This window comes from Dermacentor andersoni, chromosome 4 (assembly GCF_023375885.2).
Source record: "Dermacentor andersoni chromosome 4, qqDerAnde1_hic_scaffold, whole genome shotgun sequence".
Classification (NCBI taxonomy): Eukaryota; Metazoa; Arthropoda; class Arachnida; order Ixodida; family Ixodidae; genus Dermacentor; species Dermacentor andersoni.
Window position 1 is genome coordinate 3,516,845 of NC_092817.1, and position 26,294 is coordinate 3,543,138.

General features: G+C 48.5%; 1 protein-coding gene across 1 annotated transcript in view; it reads right to left on the minus strand.

The window, feature by feature from the left end:
* Positions 1-26,294, minus strand: part of LOC126536031 (transient-receptor-potential-like protein) — a 203,363-nt gene that overhangs the window by 15,788 nt on the left and 161,281 nt on the right. Inside the window, exons 12-14 of the mRNA XM_072287491.1 lie at positions 11,419-11,574; positions 10,900-10,953; positions 1,300-1,486 (exon numbers count right to left, since the gene is read on the minus strand). Coding sequence (XP_072143592.1) covers positions 1,300-1,486; positions 10,900-10,953; positions 11,419-11,574 — 397 coding nt within the window. The remainder of the gene's footprint in view (positions 1-1,299; positions 1,487-10,899; positions 10,954-11,418; positions 11,575-26,294) is intronic.

Consider the following 26,294-nt stretch of genomic DNA (forward strand, 5'->3'; position numbering starts at 1 on the left):
AGCTCAACGCATTAATCAGGAAGGCAATCAAGACAGCTCTCGGCCTCCTCATTTAGACACATACGGAACGCTTACTTCAACTCGGCGTGCATAAGACGCTAGAGGATATCGGATATCGCAGAAGCGCAGGAGAGGAACACACAAGCTACACGAGCTGGAAAACACATCCTACAGAAGCTGGGCGTTCCCCCCCTCCCTCTGCCCCCACAATAGTCAAGACAAAGTTCTGCAGCATCCCTCAACAGCAACGGAACCGCATAGCTGTCGCCCCGATCCTAGGAAACGTCCATCCGGAACACAACGTGGGAAGATGTCGGGCGCACGTGAAAGCCCTCCTCAATAAGGCTCGTGAACGGGCTTCGGAGAACAGTTTCGTCGACGCATCGCGCTACGCGGACGTACGGACCTTCGCTGCGCTTAGCGTAGACCATGAAAGTCAAGTGAAGAACTCCGGACGACGTCCTCTGAGATCGCAGAGCAGGCTGCAATAGCAATGGCCTTATTGGAGGACAAGAGGAGAACGATCACAGTGACTCAAGATCAGCCGTTCGGGCATTTGCCAAAGGAACCGTATCCAAGCTGGCCTTGGGGATACTTGGAAGCAAGGAAATCGAGCCACATACAGTAATCTGGTTTTCAGCCCACATGGGTAAGATTGAGGGTGCCCGCCAACCTGAATGAGTCGGCACGCGATGCTGCGCGAGGGATCATCGACCGTGTAGTTACCGAGGACAGTGATGTTGGGGGTACGGACAATCGGGACTCTCCTGCCTCATACAACAAAATTACTGAGCACTTTTTACTTGGCTGAGAGGATCCGCCCTCTTCCACATTCTAAATTCAATAGACGTCAGGCTCTTACACCAAGGCTTCTACAGACCAGGGCATGCCCAAGCTCCCTCCTTCTCACAAGATTTCCCCCGAAATTGCAATGCACTATGCACTATGTAATGACTTCGCGAATTTAGATCACATGCTCTGGCGGTGTCCCGCTTTTCGTGGCGATGAAAGCAACACTTCCTCACGATGGGAGGCATTTCTACGCAGCCCCAACCTCTAAGAGCAGTTATGGGCTGTCCAACGGGCCCACGACGCGGCGGAGAGGATCGGCCGCTCTGTGCCGACGTGAGAGCTGTCCGCTGTGCGCTAATGCGTGCTCTAAAGGATCACAGCAAATTTCATCCATCCATGTATCCATCCGCACAGATCAAATACGTAGAAAGATGCTCTAGTATTATGGCACGCGTTATTCCACGCACAATATTGGGGGCATTACTTTGCCGCTGAAGGAGCACATACCTTCGCCTCGCTTGCGCTGCACTTTGTTGATCTTCATGCCGTTATCCTTGAGCACGTCGAGCAGGTCGTACCGGAACGAGGTGATCTGCTGTTTGAGCTCGTTCACGTCGTCTTCCGTAACGGGCGCCTGCTCATTCTTGCTCTGTTCGCTGGTGACGTAACGCCACACGAGGCTCTTCATCACGTCCTGCAACACACCGACATGCACCCAAAACAATTTTGATTCCGAGACGAAGTAAGGGAGTCTAGTTATGGCGACGTCGTTAATCAACAGAAGAATAACAAGAGCTGGCCCTCTGGCGTTTCCCTACGCCTCATCTTACGCGACCTTTCCAGCTCTATCCGTTTGTTCTTGTACACTCTCTTGCAGGTGCTTTTTGTCAAGTTATCCTCGAAGACCCATATTTTAGCGATGGTTGAATGCATAGGTTTTCCGCAATTAGCCGCTTGTGATTTCTCGAGACGAAGATATTAAACACAATCCTGGTGTAGGCATCACATTATTGCTAGCTAACCAGCTTCCTTGAACCATGGATTGGCGCGACGACATTGTCAAGCTCAAGTCTACAGACTCGATCGCTGGCCTGATGTGCACTAAAGAATAAACGACCTTGACGGCGGGTTTTATTGCTCTGACAAATCCCTGACAACATGTGTTTGGGCTCTACTTAACCATTTCAAGCCTAAAAAAACACACTCTGTTTATTTTAGGATGTTTTGTTGGAACCATGGACAAACAACCACTATTCTTGTGGCGGAAAGCGACAACAAAGAAGCGCGATAGTTAGGACAGAAAGGTCGCGCTCATTTTTCTGTATGAGCAGCTGCCATCTGTTGCACACAACCCCCGTACGTAAGAACCACCTCTAAATGCGTGTGAACTCTACTAGCTTGTCCATGTTTCAATGCTGCTCATTTGTGTGCATCTTCAGTTTCTTGCATCGTTTACACGCATGCCTTGAGGTAGCACTATCTCAACCTTCGTCGCCACAGTCACACTCCGCTGGTGACAATACGGCCGAAAATTGCGGGTGGTAACATGCATGCACGAACGCACTCACATACACACGCAAGCGGGGACATATGAAAGAAAGGGAGCGGTTTATGCAAATAATCGCCTATACAGATTCTTTCTTGTAAAGGCAGTTAAACTGCGCTATACGCGATCAGTCGCCGCATTTCGAGTTCTTTAACGTGCCCCTGATGCACAGGAGACTGGTGTTTTGGAGTTTCGCCCCCATCAAAATGCGGTCGCCGCGGCAGGGATTTGACAACGCGGTATCGTGTTTAGCAGCGCAACGCCAAAGCCGCTAAGCCACCAGCATCTAGTTAATCTCCGCTCTAAATATCTGCTAAGAAATGTCTTGGCATTCCAGTTAAGATCGTCCTTCACTGGTATAGGTACGTTTTTTGGGAAGCTGTTAGCTAGAAGCTCAATGGATTTCGTAGCACATCTTAAGAGGAGGCTTTAGCTAGGCCTCAACTCCGAATTCGCCCATTCGAATGCATGTAAAACGCAGAAATGCTTTTCTGAGCCAATCCCTGGCCGACTTGAATGATATTTGGCGTATTTAAGAGAAAAGCTTGAATTGTGGTGACTGTGGCAAGCAGAATTCGGGTTTAAGGCCTTGAAGTTAAAAAAAAAATTGCAGAAATTTGGTAAGTTTCCTAAGAGTCGCAGTTTCGCCCGGAAGGCGAGGCATCGATTGCGATAGCAGAAAACTGGACAGCTATACGAACTAAGGATAGTAGCTTTATAAGCTGTGTGAACTTGAAAACATTCACTTACGAACTAAATTAGCAAGCATGGTGTCACGCGCGCCCAAGCAAAAATGAACACATGTCACTCGATGACCGCGGAAACTCGCTGTCAGAAAGCTGGAGTAACGAAGTGCGGCAGCAGCAGCGAGCAAATGCACCTTCTTGCTGTCTCTCACTTCAAAGCTATTCAAGCATTGAAAACACAGCACAAACGAAGCTATCAGTCGTCGGTGCACTAGGCTCTATACTCATGGCAGATCACTTTCAGAACAGGGCTCGCACGGCCGCGCCAAATGCAGCACCGCCCTCCCTCAAATCCCCCTGGTGCCTTGCGCGCGGTGCGAGACGGTGCGCATCCTCGCCGCTTTCCTCCCTTGTGCGCGCGATTAAGCCGCCCATCGTCGGCTCACCCTCGCACGTTCTCACGTGCACATACAACATACGGCACATGGCCACGATGTGCAGAACATCACGGACGTTATGCAGAACATCACGGCGACGGTGACGAGAGAGACGCGCCCGGAGTGTAGGCGGCCTGACTAGTATAGTACTCCTGATATGCAAACCACTCAAGGGACAAAGAACAGTAGATGTGGCACACAGGACAGAAATAAAAGTGGGCTTTTTTGAAAAACCAGTCTCCCAGGAAAACCGGGCGAGCACGCGCCGCTGGAGAGCCAAACCACACACAAAACAACATTTATTGCAACATATACCAAGTAGGTAGCGCCAGTGCAATAGCAAACTTAATCCCTTCTGCAACGGTGAGATAGAATTTGTGCTTACGCAGTCATCCCCTTCCATATTGATGTGATGCGTTTCGAGAATTTCCCGCTGCTCCTTGCCCTTGCCTGCACGCAGAATTTTAACATTGGAAGAAAAGCGGGATGCGGCCGCATTTGCAACAATGGCTAAGCAGATTCCCGACAATGGCCGCTGAGCCAAGCGACGAAGCCGACCGGTAGGATCCCTTGAGTGCCCAAAGCGAGCAGAGCGCGTGATGGAACGTTATTACAAAGATGGGCGTGTGATACAAATACAAGCGGAATTTGGAAACTGCCTTGACAAGAGCCAGGTATTCACGCTCTGTAATGGAATAGACGTGCTTCGCTGCTGTGAATGGGCGGCTACCGTAGGTGATGAGACGAGCATTTCCCCGTTGGCGTAGAGCTAAGGCGGCTGCTATCCCATGACCACTGGCATCGGTACGGGCCTCATTAGTAGAGGCCCGTTCAAAGTGTGCCAGCATAGTTGAGGTGGGGAGAATGGTAGTGAGGCGGGCAAATGCGGCGGCTTGAGAGAGACTCGACGTAAACGGCACATTCTTCGTCAGAAGATCAACAGGTGGTCGGGCAATCGCAGGGAAATCTTTCACGAACGCTCGGAAGTAGGAGCATAGTCCTACAAAACTTCAGACGTCTTTGACAGACTGAGGTACAGGAAAAGACGTGGCAGCGCGAATTTTCTCCCGGTCCGGTTGAACAGCGGAAGCGTCGACGAGGTGGCCCAGCACTGTAAGCTGCCGGCGACCGAAGTGACACTTGGATGAATTAAGTTGGACTCTAGCCTTGCGGAGGTATTGAATAGCTGATAAGCGCTCATGGTGTGCCCCAAATGTAGGGGGAACTACAAGAACGTCGTCTAGTTAGGACGGACATGATGCCCATTTTAACCATTGAAGCAAAGAGTCCATCATACGTTCTAACGTTGCTGGAGCGTTGGATGGACTGAACGTGGTCTTCTCTTGGTTATTTTCATCTGCAGAATTCTGCCAGTAGCCAGAGCGAAGGTGTATTGAGGAAAAGTAGTTGGTACCATGGAGACAACCGACGGCATCGTCAATGCGAGGCAAGGGGTAGACTTCCTTTTTGGTAATTCGGTTGAGACGACGATAATCTACGCAACAATATCACGTGCCATTTTATTTTTAAGAATACAACAGGGGACGCCCAAGGGCTCGACGAAGGTTCAACAATGCTTTTGACAAGCATCTTTTTCATTCCTTCTTGAATAACCTTACGCTCAGATGCAGAAACTCGATATGGCCGGCGATTAATGGGACTAGCGTTATCAGTATTTATATGATCCTTCACAAGTGAAGTCTGACCAAATTTTCGATTCTTGAAGTCGAAGGTGTCGTAGTAAGAAAACAAAAGGCGGCATACAGCTGCTGTCTGCTCAGATAATAGGTCCGTAGCAATCATATGACTAAATGTGGCGTCAAGGCACATTGGATCCTGTAGAGATTCTCAAGGATCGGAGCAGACGTCTACTGGAAAAGTCGTGACGTGGTCATCTGCTATAGCAGGCAGCGTGGCAACCGATATGTCTTAGGGTAGAACTTTCTTTGTGAGGCCAAAAGCGATGACGTGGAGGCATGTCCAGTTATCGGCAGCAGTTACGACGGTACGGGGTACAGCGATATTGCGCATCAAAAGCACATCAGGAAGAGGTGTGATGATGTAATATCCGTCAGGCACAGGACAATATGATATCAAATCAACGAAAGTCAAGGCTTTAGGCGGCAGGTGGACGAAGGTGGTCATACTGAAGTTGCTCAAGCGTTCGGCACGAATTTGCGGGAGAAGAGGAAATTCGAGGCAAAGGGTACCGGGAGAATAGCCGAAAAGAGAGAAATGTGCCTTAAGAAAGTGTAGTCTGAGGATAAGGTCATGGGGACAATCGGTCAACTGTAGAAAGAACTGGAATGTGGTGGCCAGTGATACTTATACGGGCAGTACACGGCGGCAACAGTGCTACCATCGGTGACGTGTACGGCTCGTGTAGTAGCAGGCGTGAGAACCATCTTTAGTCGACGACAGAGGTTAGCCCGCATAATGGAGACCTGGGCTCCAGTATCGATTAACGCTGTGAAAGGGACACCGTCGACGTACTATCAAATTCTGGTTCTTTGGGAGCCTATACGGAGGATTTCGGCATGACGAAAATAAGACAGCAATTTGACATAATAGTTTTGCGGAAACCCGCAAGCTGGAGAGAAGTAATTAGTAATAATCAGACATCCATCCGTTCGTAGCAATTGCGACAAAGGAAACCCATACGGGTTTCTCGGAAGAAAACTTCGCATTTGAGGAAAAATTCCTCCCGCCCTAGGACAAATTTTTCTTCCAGGCAGGTAGGTAAAAAGATTAAAAAGGAAACGAATACTTCTTCTGATTCCAGATATCAGCAAAAAATTGCGGAATTACCATCTCAAATTAAAATGCAGTTCACTTCAGATAAACAAGGTAACTTTGGCGAGTCATTACCCAATTTCATAACTAGCTGTTCAGACAACGTTTGGAGAACAATTTCCCCATAGTACCATGAATGTGAAATCTTTGACGATAATTGTAGAGAGTTCAGTGATTGAACCACGCCGGTACGCCGCGGTATCAAGCGGCGTACCAGCCCCCCACCTCCCCGCCCACGCCACCACTATTCACACATTCCTAAAGGGCCGCCAAATCAATATTGAGACTAGACAGCTATTCAGCGGTCAACATTTTCATCTTAACAAAAAAGTGCGCGAAAAAGACGTAGACGAGGAGAGAGAAACGACAAACACGGGCGTTTCTCTTTTCTCGTCTAAGTCTTTTTCGCGCACTTTTTCATTAAGATGGAACCACACCAACTCGCCAAACTCTCAGTTTTGGTCAACATTTTGCTGCCTTATTCAGTTATATTGGATGGCGGTAGTTATCGGCACCTCTTGGGGTGTAAAGCCCAGTTTTCTCATAGGTTCAGTGCTCGCGCGATTAACTCGAGATGTGTTCACTTTTCATAATCTTTTCAACGGTCGCGCGCATCTCTATTGCTTCGTTAGTTCAACCTTGTTTATTTAGACTGATCCAGAGACCAGGAAAGAAATTTAGTTCTTAGTCAGCTGGTCTGTATGCACGTGGAACGATTGCAGCAGGAGAAAACGCCAGTTTCGTTTAACTATTCCTTTTGCTTCGTTATTTCTTTGAGTGACGGCTCCCCGCGACGCTGGCAGATCCCCGGAACCATATACCCGCGATATGGGTTAGATAAGGTGGAAAATAAAATAATGCGAAACAGCGTCCATCATCGAACCCTGCAATAAACCTTAAGCCCATAAGCAACATAAATGCCACCTGTGATCTCGTCTGGTTTTCCCCTAATTGTACAGCACTTTTCGTGCAAAATTGGCAATTGGAAACAAGAGTCGCAAGGTGTTGAGAAATTAAGTGATCTACTAAGGGAGAGAGCAATGGCAACAGCCAAACAGAAAGGAAAAGCGAAAATAACAAATTTAACCATTGTTTAGGAAAATATTTATGGATCAACATCTCCTTACTTAGAAAGCAGGTAGAGAAAACGCCGCCGAAATTGGAGAACAAATCCGTGTGTTTTTAATGACGCTACTACAATTATCAGTCGAACCGCCTGACGCAGCCACTTCTCTGGTGTGCTTATGTGGGCGTTTTCTAACCCTTCGCGGTTGGCGCAGTACGTCTAGAACCGCAGCGGCCTGCGCTCTACGCAGTAATACGGTACTAGTGGCCACGCATCGTTACGCAACTTCCCAAATAACAATACGAGTCGGTTTTTGTACTTGTTAGAGCAGTAAACGAGGGATCCAGCAGAACTGATTGTTCTGCAAAACATATTTCTCTGTTTTCTTCCAATTACTATAGTCAAATACAACTTAAGTCTGCAGTAAAGCCCTGCCCACGCCCTCATGACCGCCAGCCACTGTTCCTCCGCGAGGCTGCAAGTAATTCGTAGTTCAAACTTTTCTTGCTACCCAAATAAGGCGATAACTACAAAGATAAAATTATTAGCGCGTAATTTTATGCGTTTTCTTTCGGCTATTGTAGTGAAATGGCGAAAGTCTAATTATTTATTGAACTGAAATAAAATGGTTTATAATAAATCTATTCATTTTCAATTTTGACTTCAGTGGGCAGTGAAGTTTCATGAGGAAAACGGGCTAAGCAGTTAAATGAACTGTACTACAGACTTTTAAAGAGTGAAATGCGCAGACTCCATACACTTTGTCCGTATCTGTTGCACATCTCATTGCTTCCGCCGATGAAAAGACGCTTCAAGAACAGCGGACTCTCCGGAGGTATCAATCACGACGCCATTTGGTAAAGGCTGCATCACGATGATTTTGTTTGCTTCTGTGACTGGCTGTCAAAGTAACAGCATCCCGCGCGGACCGTGTGCCTTGGTTGCTAACTGCTGTTTTTATTGCTGATTCTATTATATAAATCCTTATTTTACACTTTCACTTCATTAGATGTTCTTGGCAGTGTTCTTCCTGCGCGAGTCCATTTGATGTGGTTCCTTGTTTGCCAAGTAAAGGACAGGTGTATCTAGCAAGGCCTACCTGTGAGATACACCTTATGTCATTTGTCTTTTACGGATTTGCGCGTCTTTATGGCGAATAGCGGACATTATTCAGATTTGTACTAGTAAACGTACCCCCCCCCCCCTGATTTGCATAGAAAAGTTACCTTGGGTCGCACATCCCCCGAAAAAAAAAAAATCCTGGTTACGTGCCTGCCTGGCACAGTGAGTGACGCCAGTGGTGGACATTTGATCACCGTCGATACAGAAGGCGGAGAACAGCGACGACATGTGGGCTAAATGCGACTTCGGGAAGTTCGGCAGGAAGTTGCCATAATTAACACATCAAAGGGAGAATGAAATGGACAATAGCGGTGGAGGTTCGCAACGTTATCAACCATCGACAAATGAGGTCTGCGAGCAAACCGACATAGCATCGAGTACAGGTCAAGCTGCAAGTACTCGGGAAGAGCCGAGCCTACCCAGACAATCCAATCCGGAAATCCCCGGAATCGCGCTCACTGTTGAACTGTGCATATGCGCATCGGCACTGCGCGTACATCCATGAGCTCTCTGACTGAAGAAGACGATGACCAAATGTACCTGAAAATAAAGCTGTTCTTTACTAATAGCCCTGGCATGTGTCGGGCCCAGGACGATATTACGTAAACGCTGCAGTGAAGAAATGCAGCAGCAGCAGCGAGCGAATTGACCTTCGTGCAGCCGCACTGCATCAGCGCAAACTAAGTCGCGAAAACGCAGCGCAGATTCTACCCGTTGCAGATGGTTTTCAAGATACAGCGGCCCGGAGTAGAGCCCGCCGCTCCCTTGCCTAGCCTCCCCTCGAAGCCTTGCGCGCGCTTCCTCCTGCCGTTCCGTGGGCCAGCCTGAGCCGCGATCGCCGGCTCGCCCTCGCACGAACAAGGCACCCGGCAACAATTTTATCGCCCTTGGACTTTATACGGAGCCTCGCGACGACGGCTGAAATGCGCCTGTAGTGTCCATATAATTGCTATCACAATAAAACAAAAAAGTCGAAATTCATAGTCAACAGCTATACAGCACTAGTCACCGTTCGCGACTGTTTTATGGCTCTCCACCAGAGTTGCAGGCAAGCTTTAGTTGTGGCTACACCTCCGAAGCAGTGGCCACTCTCCACGTAGAGAAATCTGAGGGCCTGCAGCATGGTGGTGCCATGGATGGATGGATGGATATGGATGGATGTTAGGAGCGTCCCCTTTGGAACGGGGCAGTGGGTTGCGCCGCCAAGCGCCACCATGGATGGATGGATGGATGTTATGAGCGTCCCCTTTGGAACGGGGCGGTGGCTTGCGCCACCAAGCTCTTGCTACTATGCTGCCTAATATCCTACCTAGGTTCCTACCTAGGTAGGAATCCTACCAACTGCGGCATGGCAGCGCCATCTAGGAGCGATGGTTCACACTCCTTCGCTTGCAGTAGTGGAAGGTAAAGGGGGTATGCCAGCCGGCGCATGCGGGAGATCGGCGCACCCGGGTAGCGTTGCGCATGCGTTGCACCGTCTGGCGATGGCGAGTACGGCCGTATCCCCGCCTCGACGGGGAGGTCGTGTACCCGGCAGAGAAAGCCAGCTTGGCTCTTGCTGGTTGAGTCCAAAGGTGCATTGCAAAGCTCCTCGACACCCTTGAGGCAGTTTGCAAAGTGCGAGTGAACACTGCTTCGTAAGCTTCGCCGATTCCAACAGGGCACGTTGGATCTGCAGACTTTTTTAGCTATATATCTTGATAATCTCCTTATTTTCAATCAGCGACAAGGCTCTGTGATGTGCTGCGATATGATTTTAACCACCTTTTGGAACCACGTATATCATAATACCACGCATCAAGGTGCTGCCATATGATTCCAGCTATGCCAAAATATACAAGCGGAGCATCGCTATGCTCTGCCGGGAGTCGACCCTCAGAATGGCATGTACGCATCCGAAAATTCAGGTTTCTCGTCTTCAGACACCAGGGTTCCCTATATGACGTCAGTCGCGGAATGACCTCTGCAAGCAGGCGCAAGGAGCGCAACTAGAGAAAAAGAACTACTAGAACTGCTTAACACTTGCAGTGGTTACGCCGACGTTAAAAAAAATAAGAACTACGGCTACGTGCGATCGTTTCTGCTACATCAATGAGAGCCATGACGGCTGCTTATAGTTGCGATTGGTCATGCGTCTCAATGTTCGCTTATTTGTTGGTCTAAACAAAACATCGCCGCCTGGGTAATTGGTAGAGGCTATAGTTTTTCTGCAAACAGCAACAACGTCAAGTAGCAAACTTAATGAAGAAGACAGTATCTTAGTTTAGGTCCGTAAATATAATAAATGAAAATATCGTTAGCGTTTCGTACCATAGAAAATCGCCACAGAATAAATGCGTAATATATTTCATTTTTTTCGCATTTCATCGCTGTTTGGTTAAGCTCTACAGTTAGATCCAGTCAACGAAAGAAGCCATCTAAAGAAAGGGTTTGGAAGGTAATGTTTTCCACACAAACCTGATATGTCAGGTCTTCTTTCTTCGTAGGCAGACCATTCTCTTCCAAATAAATCTGCAAAAAGAAAAAAAAAGTCATTTCGAGAGGGCACCATAACAACGACGCCGTTGGTATCTGAGAAAACGGCCCGCAACTCTGCCTCTGACAGAACACTTCTCTTTAGAATCGCTTTTGCTTTACGAATGAGTGCACAATTTCTGAGCATACATTCCTAACTCAACATTGTACCTACGTAGTGCATTGATGCCGCGAACATAATTCCGGGACTCAGTATCGATTGGCTCAATGATTTGTTTGGGTGAAGAGACGCCATGTAGACAGCAAACTCAAATTGTGGCAAACGTTTGAAACGTATTTCTCACAGCCGCATCTTTTTGCTGCATCAAAGAGAAAGGGACAGATAACGGCAGAAGTGAAAAGTAGAAAACAGGATATATCCCCGTCGATGTGAAAGATTTAAATCTAAACGCCGGTGTACCTAGTCGGACAGCGTGGACAATCCCTAGCTTCGTGTTTTACCTTGTCCTTCCTTTTGGGCATCTTGCAGCCGATTCGCTTGGTGATATGGCGAATGAACTCCAACAAGTTGAAGGGGGGTGGCAGTGTCTGACCTGGCTGGAAGTACTTGAGAATCAGTTTGGCGCGGCCAAACTTCCATTCAGTGTCTGCGCGTTCCTGCAGAGGCACACCAAACAATTGGTTAACGGTCACTTTTAGAAATACTGGAACCAGTACACAGTACAAGCGCAGACTGACATTCTTATTTTGCAAAAAAAAGCAAATGAATACAAGGCCGGAGGTGCAGACATACGAGCAGTGGCACTTTCGAGCAAATCTATTTGGTCCCAGCTCGTAATCCTCCGCTGCTGCTCGTCGGTGCGCAGCTGCGCTGCTGTATTGTGCAAGAGGAAGGGCGCTTATGGATGAAGAAACCGCCAAACGAAGGACGAAGAGGATGATGAGTAAAACACAGCTGTAAGAAGCAACAGTGCTTATAATAATCGGTCACACTTGCTGAGTATATTTTCGACCCTTGCCCTGCGTCTTAAGTCCATTTTCTCTGGGTACTCGGTCAAAGTTGAATCTCTTAAATGAATCAACTGACTCGCTCAAACCGTCGTCACTAAGCGGTCCGGTCTCAAATATCCTACCTGATTTCGTTTCGTTAACAGCGGCTAGCTTTCGACGCCTTTTATTTCTAAATAGTTATGAACTATGCCTACTTTCCGCAGATGATTTGACATCTAAATTTCTCGCAGAACACGAGCAAATGCCTTTCACGGCAATGCGAGGTTACCTTATCAAGCTCCCGTTGTAGTTTCCCGCCTAAATTTTTACCTTCATAGATCTGCTTTATCCATCACTAACCTTTGCTATTTTGCGATGAACCGGAAACTACGGACCATTTCTTGATTTCTTGCCGACGCTTCTGCTCCCTCCGCAGAATGTTCCTCGTATTTCTAACTAGTAAACTGGGATTAGCGCTTACTACACCAAATATTTTGTCATTTTGTGTCTGTCAATTAGGCACAAGCCATGGGTAAATGATTGCCGATATGCACAAGTTCACTGAATCGTCAGAAGAGCTTCGCTGCTTGGGTACAAACTGTCGCACACCGTCTTCTTTTTTAATCCTAAATTTGTGTATAAGCCTTCTAGTAATTTCTATAAGCATTTGGTTGCGTAATGGTTCGTTTTGAATGTTTGCCTTCACCCCTGTCAGCATTTGGTTACATGCTCTTTTCAATCAACGTAGTGTGGTCTATCCCCCTGTGGGCGCGAGCCCTGTTTTGAGGCAACAGCAACCATCCCAACTAATCAAGGCGATGAGAGAATGAAAGAATTGCCATGCGGCTTTTGGCCGCTGACGTGCACCGTCTAACGACCAAGCCTGCGCGTGTCCGAGGGCGGCTTGACCGACTCGGTGGCATAGGTTGATGGGATACCGGCACTCGATGGCGCGGTATCGGCCGTGACACTCGGCAGTAAACTTTAGAACGAGGCCAGGGGAGTTGAACAGTAGTCGAAGCCAAACCGGTGAGCGAACGGCGAAGCTCTGCACAGGCTGACCGCTGTCGCAGCGATCTTTCTGTAGGCCTTGATTGTCGGACGGGAATCAGTAGGCCAGCTAACGGCAACCTTCAGCATGCGGTGCAGCTTCAGAAACATTGCTGAAGTTGGAGGCGTACGCGCAGTATGGTAAAACAGTGTCTATTGTGGAGGATGGTTCAAGGCCAAATAAAGCTCCGCCTCCTCACAGAATTTGTCGAGAGATCAAATACATGAATAATAACTGCATTTCCATTGCCAAAGATGCTGCAAACGAATTCTTGGACGCTATGCACTGTCAAGACTAGGAAAATATGTATATTTTTATAAAAGCATATATTCTTGGGGCCTAAAAATTGCGCCAGAAATAACTGATATCAATGCTTCCATGTTTTTTGTCTCTTTAGTAATAAAAAAAAAAATATCACATGAACTTTAGAACTACATCAGTACGAGACCAGCAAAGCAGTTCATGCCACTGACATGATAAATGTAAAGGCCGTGAAATGCACAAGTCGAGGACAAATATTTTAATGAAACTTTGTCATTCCAGAACCTTGTTTACATTTTTGTGCATATGCAACTGCGAGGGAAAATTCTCTGTGACGCTGTCCTTCGTTCCAATGCACTGCGCAGGAGCAGCTGTCAGCGGTCGTGTATTGTAATTGCACCGAAATCGTAGTCGCAACAGAGATCACATATAAAAAGCAGCAGTTCTGCAAAAAATACGTTAGAGATTGGAAGTACAATGGCATACACAAATGCGAAGATAAAGCTTGATAAAAACCAAAAGGTGTCTCTGGAAACAAAGTTCACTGCATGCATCCACAAAACCTCGCAACAAGATATTTAAATATACGTATAAGTATATATCCAATAAATCTACGTATCTAAGCAAAATTCACTGTATAGAGGGTGTTTCAGCTAAATTTAGCCAGAGTTTAAAAATATGCCGACGCGACCAAGTGCTTGTTGCTCACTTTTGTGCGTAGTGTGTCACGCTATTTCTTGTATTTTTGCTTAACTAGGTTTTTAGTCAAGATTAATAAACCAACTTCTGAAGTAACGAAACTAGGAAAAAATTCCATTTAGAAAATTGCAGAATGGTTTGCAAAGCGTCCGAATAAACAGTTTCTGTCTTTCTATACATAAAAATAAGTATTAATGTATTTCACATTACTGATCATGCCCGAGGAAATACAAAGCACCAAGTGACATGCCCGTTGGGCGTTGGGATTTCACTGCTCTCCTACGTTCCGCGCACAAACAGCCATAGGCGCGCTTCCGCTTGAAAGGCGACAGGGCAACCACGTAGGCATTGGCAGTGCCATTTACACCGGTGATGTGCTCCGCTCGCGAAAGTTCGTTATAGCGGTAAGCAGACGCAGCGGTTGTCGCTTGTGCTGCCGGAAGCAACAGGTCCGGCATTTCGCGATAGCTGCGATGACGCCAGAAAATCCGGAGCCCCAAACACGCACGTCTTCGCGTGACTATCTGCAACCCACGTCTCGTCGCTCGCCTTCACCCCTTCGCCGCTCCTTGTCGCCCATGCGTCGTCGACCACCCCCCGAAAATGAGGAAAACTAGCTCCCACAGTTCATGAGGCAAGAACTGCGCTGTCAAAATGCTGAAACCTTCGAACTTTGCCGTTGAATATTGTCGAAGTTCTTGTAGAAGGCACCCGTGCATATGCTCTTGTCGATAGCGGTGCTGCTGTTTCTGTTATAGATGACACACTTTGCCGCAAGCTTCGAAAGGTTACCACGCCTCTTGGGATGAGGCCCTCACGTACAGCGAATGGAGACCCTGTTCGGCCTAAAGCTGCCTGCTCTGCTCGACTTATTATCGCCAAAGAGCTCTACATTATTGAGTGTATCGTCCATTAATCCTGCTCGCTCGACATCATACTTGGCTCGGACTTTCTATCGTATAATCACGCCGTTATTTACCGTGCCAGATTTGAACTTGAGCTCTTCCCGTCGTGTGACCAGTCGTACAACCCCACTCATCAAGCCGCACACAAACTAGTCGTAACAGAAGATAAAGAAGTTCCGCCAACAGCAGCTGTTTCGCTCCCCGTGTTCTGCAATAGCATATGTGATGAAGCTGCATTCTTTGAGCCATCACGTCTCCTTTTAAGTCGGAAGCCATTTCTTCTTCCTTATCCGACCATCTCTGTTTCGATTGGAACAAGCGCTCTCTGCCTCACAAATCCTCTTCCGTATCCCATCAAACTGCTTAAAGGTGAATCCCTTAGACGCATGCAACCCATCGATATCGGGCAAATTTTTTTCGTGCAGCAAGATTCAGCTCGATGCGACCTCGACGTCGTCAGTGCTCTAAATCCTTCTGATGTACCAGCTGCCAACCTATTCGACCGATCGCTGACGGACTGTCGCCATTTGAAGTCTCTGCTCTTCTCCAGCAGCTCTACTAGTTCCGCGACTCTTTCGATGCTGCCCAACGTGCCCTTGGCCGAACTTCTACGATTGGTCACTACATCGACACCGGCTTCAATTCACCAGTGCGACAACGCCCATACCGTGTCTCCACCGCGGAACGTCAAGTTATTAACGACCAGCTTGACGATATGCTTAAATGCGACGTTATTTGCCCTTCACAAAGTCTGTTGGCATCCCTTGTGGTTCTCGTTAAAAAAAGATCGATCGATTTGCTTCTTCGTGGATTACCGGCGCCTAAACAACGTCACTCGAAAAGACGTGTACTCTTTACACAGAATTCATGATGCCCTTCATTGCCTCTAAGGTGCCGAGTTTTTTTCGTCGTTAGATTTGCGTTCCGGGTATAGGCAGGTACCTTTAGCAGAGGCCGACCGTTCAAAGAGAAGACTTCACCACGCCTGACGGTCTATGTGTATTCAATGTCATGTCGTTCGGCCTCTGCAATGCGCCTGCCACCTTCAAGCGCATGATGGACTTGGTTCTGCGGGGTTTGAAGTGGCACATAGGTCTCTGCTGCCTCAAAGACATTGTTGTCATTATGCCAGATTTTGCAACCCATCTCGAACGCCTCAACCATGTGCTGACTTGTCTGAAGACCGCTCAGCTCCAACTGAATCTCATGAAGTGCCGCTTCCCTGAGCGAAAACTTACAATTCTCGGTCGCTTGGTATCAAAGGACGGTGTACTTCCGGACCCCGCTAAACTACGTGGCGTGACCGACTTCCTCAAACCGACGACTCTCAAGCAATTATGAAGCTTCATAGGGTATTTGCTCCTACTTTCGCCGGTTTGTGCGCAACTTCGCCTCTATAATTGCGCCTTTGACGGAACTTTTGAGCAGCGCCTACAATCTCTCGTCATGGTCTTATGAATGTGATGAAGCCTTCTGCACGCTTCGCGGTCACCTGACGTAACCACCTATATTGCGCCTCTACAATCCTATGACCACAACTGAGGTTCACAGCGACGTCAGCGGTGTCGGCCTCGGTGCTGTTCTCGCACAACCAAAGCCTGGGTTCGCATAGTATCTCGTCGCATACGCCGGCAGAACGCTCGCCAAAGCTGAGCCAAACTATAGCGTCAGCGAGAAAGAATGCTTGGCAATAGTCTGGGCGCTTGTCAAGTTCCGCCCATACCTATATGGCCGCACGTTTCATGTAGTTACGGACCACCATGCATTATGTTGGTTGTCTTCGATGAAGGATCCATCAGGTCGCCTTTCCCGCTGAGATCTTCGACTTCAAGAGTTTGACATCTGCGTTTTTTATCGTTCCGGACGCAAGCATGCCGATGCTGATCCACTGTCGCGGTCACCACTATCCACCGAAACTGCGTCCATATCCACTAACGACCACCCATTATTCGATCTTGACATCGCCACCGTCTCCTCTGCACAGCAGCTTCTTGACGTTTTATCCGAGGCACCCACCCTTTCGGCCACTCGATAACTGCGACGCCAAGCTTCGCACTTCAGCATTCGTGATGGCATCTTGTACCGGCGCAACTACTCGCCGGATGCGAGGAAGTGGCTACTAGTTATCCCCGAACGCTGCGCTGTACAATCTGCGCGTCCTTTCACTCCGACCCGCAGTGTGCTCACGGCGGTGTCTTCAAGACCTATGAACGCTTTCAGAAAGGTACTACTGGCGCGGAATGTTTCGCTTTGTCCGCAAGATCATTCGCGGCTGCCACGAGTGTCAGCGACAAAAAAAAAAAAAAAAACCGCATCCTGCCGCAGGTTCATTGCAGCCCCTTCTGTGCCCAGACCGCCCGTTCGACCGTGTTGGAATTGACCTTTATGGACCTTGGCCTTTGACCACGGCCGGAAACCGATGGGCTATCATTGCTGTCGAGCGCCGTACGCGATACGCCGAAACCACTGCTCTTCCCACGGCGACAGCACAGGACGTCGCCCTTGTCATCCTCAAGCGTTTTGTGCTTCCACACGGCCCCCCTCGCGAACGCCGAGTGACTGTGGCCACGTATTTCTCTCCGATATAATTCAAGCACTTCTCCATCAGTGCAGTATTGTACATCGGACGTTTACTGCCTACCACCCTCAGACGAACGGTGTGATTGAGCGGTTTAAGCGGACACTGGGCGACATGCTTGCGACGCATGTTGTAACTGATGAATCAAACTGGGACCTGGTTCTTCCAATTGCGACATACCTTGTTTAACACCGCTACGCAAGTCACAACCGGGCTTTCCCACTTCTTCCTTCCTTGCGGTCGCCAGCCGACGCACACTATCGACACGTTGCTGCCTACGCACCAGATGCCCTAGAGTGCACGCACGTGTCGGAAGCTGCCCGATACGGAAAAGATAGCCGACAACTAGCCAAGCGCTTTATTACGGCCGACCAACAATGCCAGAAAAATGCCCGCAATGACGACCACTCTCCTGCCGCAACGTTCGCTCCTGGGGCACTTGTGTGGCTGCATGTACCGCCCTGCGCTTCTGGCTTCTCATGCAAACTACTCAGAAGTTATCATGGTCAGTACCGCGTCGTCGAGCGTACCTCCCCCGTAAACTACTTCACTGAACCTCTTACGCCGCAGGATGACCGTCGTCGACGTGGACCTGATGTTGTTCACGTAGACCGCCTCAAGCAGATCGCTCCAGCTTTCTTGACTGGGGAAGTTATAATGAAGAAATGAAGAGAATGACATCGCGGGCTCAGCGATCATCAAGAGCAGAAGGTACGAGATCGGCGCTCCAACACCACCATCTTGTTCTCCCTGCGTACTGTTCCGAGCTACCGCCTGTTTCTTGGACTCGCCCAATAATCCTCTTTACATTATTAATATTATTATTATTATTATTATTATTAGAATCCTCACTACGGCCACATTGAATGTGTTGAAGCCACCGTGACACCCAATTCAATATATTTCTGGAGCTTCGTGCGCTCTCCCTCTTCTAAAGAAAGCGCCAAAGATGTATGTCTTCTTGATGAAAATGGTAATGTTGTTTCGAACACTGCTGATGGCTCTGCAGAACGTTTCTGTCCTGCATATGGCGTAAAATATGCTTCAGGCAACCTCCCTTCTAAATCTGACACGTTGTGTACGCTATCGGTCAATGAAAACCTTGTTTTCAAGTCTATGAATGGCCTCAAACCTTCCCTTCTGGTGCTGATGGTATTCTTTCCGCAGCACTCCCTTTCAGACGCTGTCTACACAATTGTGCACAGCAAGATTGTGCATCAACGGCAAAAGCACTGATGAAACTAATGATATTTAAAATGTGTTACATAAATCTTGAAACACTCACTATTGGAACTATGCTGCAAGCTTGAATAACGTGGAGAGTGTTTTAGCAGTATGAGCGGGAAGGTAGGCAGTTCAGTGTTTTTACTCTGTGGCAGTATGTATGTTGTAAGTAGTGGGTTCACTTCTTTCATTGTTTTTCCACAATTTCATGCACAAGGCATAATTTTCAAGTTGCTGGATAAGTGCTTTTCAAGCTTTTGAAAACACTAAATAATTTATGTTCTCATATTTGATGTTCCTGTAGCGAGTTTTCGCATGGAGTCGAAATTATGTAAACTTGACAAACTCAATAAGCAACTGCAAATTCTGGTCTTTTTCTGTAGCTGTACACTTTTTATGATTCTGAAGATGCAACAGATGTGGTGAAAGCTAGTTTTCAATCAGCGAGATAAAGTGGCGTCTGAAAGTGTTAAGACCTACGAAAGCATACTTGTTCCCTGTTCTCACAAGCATCTTCAATAGTTCGCTAAGGTCTGGTACGTTTATTAGCACTCGGAAGGTAGCACGGACATTGCCCGTGCACAAATTGGGTGCAAGACGCGTACTTACCAACTGCCGGCCTATATATATTCTCTGCAGGACGTTAAACGCGTTCCAATCGCTATTGCATTCCTTGCTTTCTGTTAATGCTAAAACTCTTTTATATATGAACAGCATGGCATTGTGTGTCGACGACTTTAAACTATTTGAGACTGTCAACAGCGTTCACCACTGCATTGAATTCCGAAAAAACAATTTTATCACTCTCAAACTGGTGCAGTAACTATAATGTACTCTTTAATGCTTCCAATACTATGGCATTAAGAGAGAGAGAGAGAGAGAGAGAAAACATTTGTTTATCAGGAGTTTGGGCGACATCCTCGCAGGGTGGAGCCCTTAGTTCAGGGCCCCATTGGCTCGCGCCACTCCGCGTGCCCGCCGGATCAGCCATCGCTGCTCTTGCGGGTCTGAGCTGGCCAGCGCAGTCTGCCAGGAGGAAGGGGAAGGTGAAGGAATAGGGGAGTAGCCCGGAGGGTGTGGGCACTTCCAGGTGCAATGATATACTGTGGGCTTTGCTCCACAATAGGGACAGTATGAGGTATATTGTGTGGGGTAGAAGAGGTGAAGATAAAAGAGGCAGGGAAATGAATTAGTTTGAAGCTGTCGCCACGCGACGGCATCTTCTCGATTAAGGGAATTATGTGGGGGAGGGAAGTGTCTCCTGTTATTTCTGTAATATTGTAGAGTTTCAGTGTAGTTCAGTGGTTCTGTCGGTGCGTCGTCTGGGTTGGACAGCTCTTCCAATGGCGCCCGGTTAGCGAGCTCTCGGGCTACCGCATTAGCGCGTTCATTACCATGGAGAGAGGCGTGTCCAGGTGTCCAGATGATACGCACCCTGTGTAACGCTGTGGGGTGTAATGATGTAAGGATGCGGTGTGTGTAGGGTGTCACCCTCCCTTGTGCCAAAGTCCTGCAGGCGGTCTGAGAATCAGTGACCACTGTGATAGGTCCATCCGGCGCCGGCATGGTTGAAGCGTGTACGATGGCTAGGGCAATAGCAGCCTCTTCCGCCGTGCCACTCTCCACAGTGTTGAGCATTGCCGAAGCTCTCAGAATGTCTGCACTATCTAGTACGACTAGGCATAGGGCACGTTTCTGTGGGTAGCGGGCCACGTCGGTGTATAGGACTGGAGTGTTTGATTTGTCATCGCCAAATAGGCGAGCGAGGGCTTGTGCTCTTGCCTTTCGTCGACCTTTATGACGGTCAGGGTGCATATTCCGGGGAATTGGGGCCACGTGAATTTTGTTGCGAATGCTAAGCGGAAGAAGTGTGCGGTTTTCCTGTTGTGGTTGTCTTGGTATTTGGTATCCTAGCCGGGATAGAATGTGGCACCCTTGCATTGTTCGTTGCAGACGTTGCAATTGGCTGTTAAAATGACCTTCAACTAGTTCGCGGATGGTGTTGTGCACCCCCAGTCGTAGTAAGAGCTGCGTAGACGCATGTTGGGGTAGTCCCAGCGCTGCCTTTAGTGCCGTACGGAGGAGGGTGTCCATCTGGTGCATCTCAGTCTGAGTCAGATTATGATAGGGCAGGTGGTAGGTTAATCGGCTAATTATGAGGGCTTGCACGATTCGGAGTACGTCTTTTTCTTTCAGTCCTTGTCGGCGGTTTGTAATGCGCTTTATCATGTGCGTTATTTGGGTAAGTTGTTGGCGGAGCATGTGTAGGGTATGTGTGGCCTTCCCGTTGTGTTGTATGTGAAGTCCTAGTACACGTAGTCTGTCTACCCTTGGAATAACGTTGCCATCGAGATGCAATGTGATGGCTGGTGGAAAATCAGCCTTGTTCCGTTTTTTGAATACAAGCAGGAGCTCCGACTTCTCAGCTGCGCATGTGAGTCCTCCGGCTGTTGCGTACTCTTGAACTATATTTACGGCTTCCTGTAGTGCGTCTTGAATGGCGCCGTCTGATCCTGTGGTCACCCAGATTGTAATATCATCGGCGTACAGGGCGTGCAGCACGTTCGGAAGTTTGTCGAGGAGCAGTGGTAGCTTTGCCATCGCCAGGTTGAACAGGGTGGGTGAGAGAACCGAACCCTGGGGAGTCCCTCTGCCGGAAAGTTTTATGATATCCGACCGAATATCACCTAGGCCGATGGTGGCTGTTCGGTCGGATAAAAAGGCTCGGACATAATCATAGATCCGCTTTCCGCATCGGGAGAATGCAAGGTTGTTTAGAATGAGGTCATGTTAGACGTTATCGAAGGCTCCTTTGAGGTCCAACGCCAGAATGGCTCTTGTTTGAGCTTTACTTGGACCATCCACAACATCCTCCTTAAGTTGTAGGAGTATGTCCTGCGCAGACAGGCCTGGTCGATAGCCGAATAAGGTATTGGGAAAGAATTCGTTCACTTCGAGGTGAGGTTGGAGGCGATTTAGAACTACGTGCTCGAAGAGTTTGCCAATACACGAAGTCAAGGAAATGGGTCTGAGATTTTGGAGGGACAGCGGTTTCCCGGGTTTCGGAATTAAGGTGATATCGGCGTGTCGCCATTCCTGTGGAAGCGTTCCGTTTTGCCAATTGTCGTTGTAGTATGCAGTGAGTTGCCGTATGGCCTGGTCGTCGAGGTTGCGTAGCAGTGCATAGTGAATGCCGTCTGCTCCGGGCGCCGTGTTTCGTCTTATGCCGTGTAGGGCTGCCCTCACTTCTGTCTCTGTAATATCGCCGTCCAATTGGGTGTCTTCCTCGTGTGGATAGTCTTTGTTCTCCGGTCGGTGGCCTGTAGCAATGTGTCTTTGTTGCAGTGTTTGGAGGATCGCGTCATCATTCATTTGTTCTTTGTGGATGATAGTGCGGACTGTGTTCGATGTGTGCGTTTTTGTGTGCGTTGGGTCGAGTAGTGCTCTGAGGAGGCACCACGTTTTGGAACTACTTAGTGTGCCATTAAGGCGGTCGCAGAGGTTGTGCCAATTGCTATTAGTGAGGCTGGTGGCATATTCTTCAGCTTCTGCTGTGATCCGGGCGATTCTTTGTTTCAGCCTACGGTTGTGCCTCTGCCTCTTCGATCGTTTGGTCAGGCCTCTTCGAGCATCCCAGAGATGGAGCAGATGTCTGTCCACATTCGGCGTCTCCGTTGTTGCAGTAATTTGCTTAGTGGCTGCTTTAAAATCTGCTTGTAGCTTTTGTGTCCACTCGCGTAGAGATGGCGGGTCGTGTTGTTCAGATTTGGTTCTGTTGCGCCGGAAAGTGTCCCAGTTTGTTATTTTAATTGAACGTTCTGGGGTGCGTATAGCCACCAGTTGGACGTCTGTGGCTAGAATGCTGTGGTCACTGCCCAGATTCTCCATTAGGCTGTTCCAGGAGCATTGAGTCAACCCCTTCACCATTGTTAGGTCAGGGCAGGTATCCCTGCTTACACTGTTACCCGTTCTGGTTGGTTTGTCAGGTTCTGTCAGCAGAGTGAATTGATGAAGGTTCATGGCGTGGACTAGACGGCGGCCTTTTGGAGTTTCTGTTTGGTACCCCCAGGCTGGGTGGGACGCATTGAAATCTCCCAGAATAATCAATTTCTTGGCTTGTTTACTGGCGGCCGAAAAAAGTTGTCCGAAGTCGTCTCGTCGCGATTTGGGTGCACTATAGATATTAAGTAAAAACAAGCTGGTTTCATATCGATTCCTAGGTACAATTTCTAAGAGCACATGCGGAATGTGGGAGCTGTCGAGCGTGTGCTCGATCACTGTGATTTGTTTGGACACAAGGGTGGCAGCTAGTGGTTGTTTGGTGGTGTCATGCTTGTCGGTGTATGCATTGTATCCACTGAGTGTGGGAGTGCAATGTACTTCTTGAAGTGCTATAACGTCTGGTAGGTGAGGACGTGTGGCTAGGAACTGTGTGAGGGAACCCTTCTTCCTTCGGTACCCTCTACAATTCCATTGCCACACCCGGAAGGTGGTGGTAGGGCGCCTCTTAGGTTTGCTTGCCATGATTGGTTGATACCGCCTCGCTGGTGAGGGCAGGTGTTGTTGTACGAGCCGGACGGGTATAAGGGTGTGACCTTCTTGGTTCTCTAGTGGCGTTAGTGTCATGTGGAAGGGAGTCGTTTTGATGGCTGAAAGTTGAGCTAAAAGTTGCACTGATGAATTGTTTCATGTCAGTCATGGCTTGTTGTATGACCTGTTGTAGCATGTGCTTGACATCAGCCATGATCTCTTCCTTCATTTTTTGCATCTTCGCTCTTAAAATAGTCGCCATTTCCTCTATCATTTCGCACACTTCTTGTTTGGTGCAGGAATTGTGAGGGAGTTTCTCAGGTGCGAGTGTGTGTGTCTGGGTGAGTGAAAGCGTTGCTGTGGGAGACATTTTGTTTTGTTTGTTTGTTTGCTGTGCGGACGGAGGTGAAGGAAGGGATGAGGAAAGAGGGGGAAACTGCGCTGACCAACTCACCGCTGTCGTCTTCCTGGTGTGATGGTCGGGCGTTTTCGTCCACGCGGCCTGAAGTTCCTTCGGTGGCTGTTTCTGCTGCGTCAGGCTGCGGCTCCCAGATCGGCTTCGACCACGTGGTTGCTTCTGGTCCTTGGACGGCCTGCGGACCCTGGACCTACTGCGACTTTGGGATTGGCTGTGACCCCGGGATCGGTAGCGCGGACGACCACGTGTTGCATCAGTAGTCGCATGTGCCGCACCGTTGAATGTCGTTACCTTGCTGGACTTGTCGTGCTGAAGTTGTTGCTCCGCCATTTTCTGCTGCTCTCGGAACATGTGGCTCTTGTTAAAGGGCTTGCGTTGCCTTACAGGACATCGAGAGTCAGTGGCGGGGTGCTCACCACCACAATGATAACATTTCAGCGTGCAATCATGTCCTTCGGAGGGGTTGGAAGTTCCGCACGCAGCACACCGGGGTTTATCCGGGGTTGGGCAAACATCTGCTCGATGACCCGTGGAGAGGCACACGCTGCACAGCTGCTGTCGGGGTTTATGAATGTAGCACCGGTATTCTGCTCCGTAATAGTAGATATACCGGGGAACCCGAATGCCAGAGAACGTGATGATGGCCGTGGCTGAATTTCCCATCATTCTTGCATGCAGGACCTGAGCCATCGGGGATCGGATATTTGTCATCAGCGTTGTCGGGGTTGTGTTCTTTTCTATACCGGAAATGACTCCTTTGCAGGAAGCATCCGAAGCAGCCACATAGGCCTGAACCTCGTACTGCTTGTTTTCCAGGCATATAGACTTGATCAGCTGCAGTTTTGCCGCTAGTTCTTCGTCCGGTGTGCTGACCACTGCGACGTTCTGCTCTCGGCGTATGCGGATGGTTAGCTGGTGGAGCGTGCTCTCGTTTAATTGAGCCGCTGTGCCTATAGCTCTGGCTATAGAGTGCTGCGGCCACTCACCGAGATTCAGTCCATCTCTCGGTCGGAAGACCACTTTCAAGTCGTCGATCGGTAGCGGGGGCAGCTGCGAGCTCTTATTGCGCAATGTCAGATGTAGGTGGTCCTGCTGTGCGGGTTCGGTGTTGGGTGGCACGCTCGACGTGGCTTGGACCTGTTTCTTGCACTTTCGGGCCACGAGAAACCAAGTCCCGTCTTCGTTGTCTTCAGTCGGTTCTTGATCCATAGCGGTGGCTGGTGTGGTTTCATCCAATGCTGCAGCAGGCAGGGGGTCTCGGGCAGCCATCGTCACGGTAGCAGTGCAGTGGGCATGTGCGGCACGCGATGCTGTCGCGCCGTAATCGCGGCGCCTACGTTAGGCCTAGCGCTGCGGCCTGCTCGCCTCGAAATGTCCAAGCGCCGAGGTCTCACCGGTTGTGGCAGATCTTGGTCTCAAAAGATTTCACCCGTTAAGATCCGTCGACTGGTGGTGGTAAGCACGTTGTAGAAACAAAAGATCAGCTGTGAGGTGTTCCAAGAGCCGGAGTTCATACGGAGTTCGTCCTTCACACGCGGTCTTCTTCTTCTTCCCCCTATGGCATTAAGTTACATGCGGAAAACACACCATGCGCAATTGTCATACACCCTTGGGGATCGCTCCGCTGCTTACGGTCGATGAAGTGAAAGATCTCGGTGCGTATTTGCAGAGAACGCTCAGCATCTCTCGAGATAATCACACATCGCGCCCTTCAGGCTCTTGGAAGTGTGTGTCGTATAATGCATGATATCCACTCACCTGTTCTGTTTCTAAAGTTGTATGATGCTGTGTGCCGACCACTACTAGAGTACGCCTCTACAGATTGTGGTGCAACGTGCAAATCAAATTGTGACTTGATTGAACGCGTTGAGAATAAATTGATGTCTGTCGTTAAGTAGCACTTTTACCATTCTGGCAACTATAATTAAGGCTTCTCAAATATCCTTCAACTCGCACCTCAATACTTAATTGTGAAAATAACCAGCTTATATATATATATATATACAATCTTATTTCCTGCAAATGAGCTGCCCCTATACATTCGAATGAGTGCTTCAATAGCACGACTTGGCAAGGGGCAACGTATTACACATATTAATGCCCTCCGATTCTCAAACTTGTATTATCTCACGGTATGTCATTCCATTACTGTCGAGAAAAACAGACTTGACATGTTGAAACAAGTTACAATAGAACATGGCTTTTACACAGTACAAAATTTTCTAGCAATACACTCAATGTGAAGGCCTCCCAATGCGGTGTTGATGCTTCAAAACAACCTTGAATAATAAATGCGGTGCTCCATGGGCAAGATTTGACAGAATCAAGTATCGGGAGCAGACAAACCACGAATTAGATAAATTTCAGCTATTCTAGATGTTTTTTCGTGAGCGCTTAAGGTGTTTCAACTTTTCTTTTTCCTGATTTTCACAGAACCCACTTTTTCACGTTTCTTTCGTGCAACGACCCGCATAATTATATTGACACGCATATTTCTTTATCTGTATCCGGAGACCGTATTTCACTGGCTAACACATGTTAAACATTATCGCTTGGCGCAGGACGCGCCTGCGCCTATGGGAAGTTTCGCGGATGTTATCGATGGTGCTGGCGATTGTCTGTTGCCCACAAAACCTGTTTAACCTCATTGCATACGCGACATGAATTGTGTACTAGGGCGCTAGAACGTAAAACTATTCCAAACTTTCCTATTCCAATTCT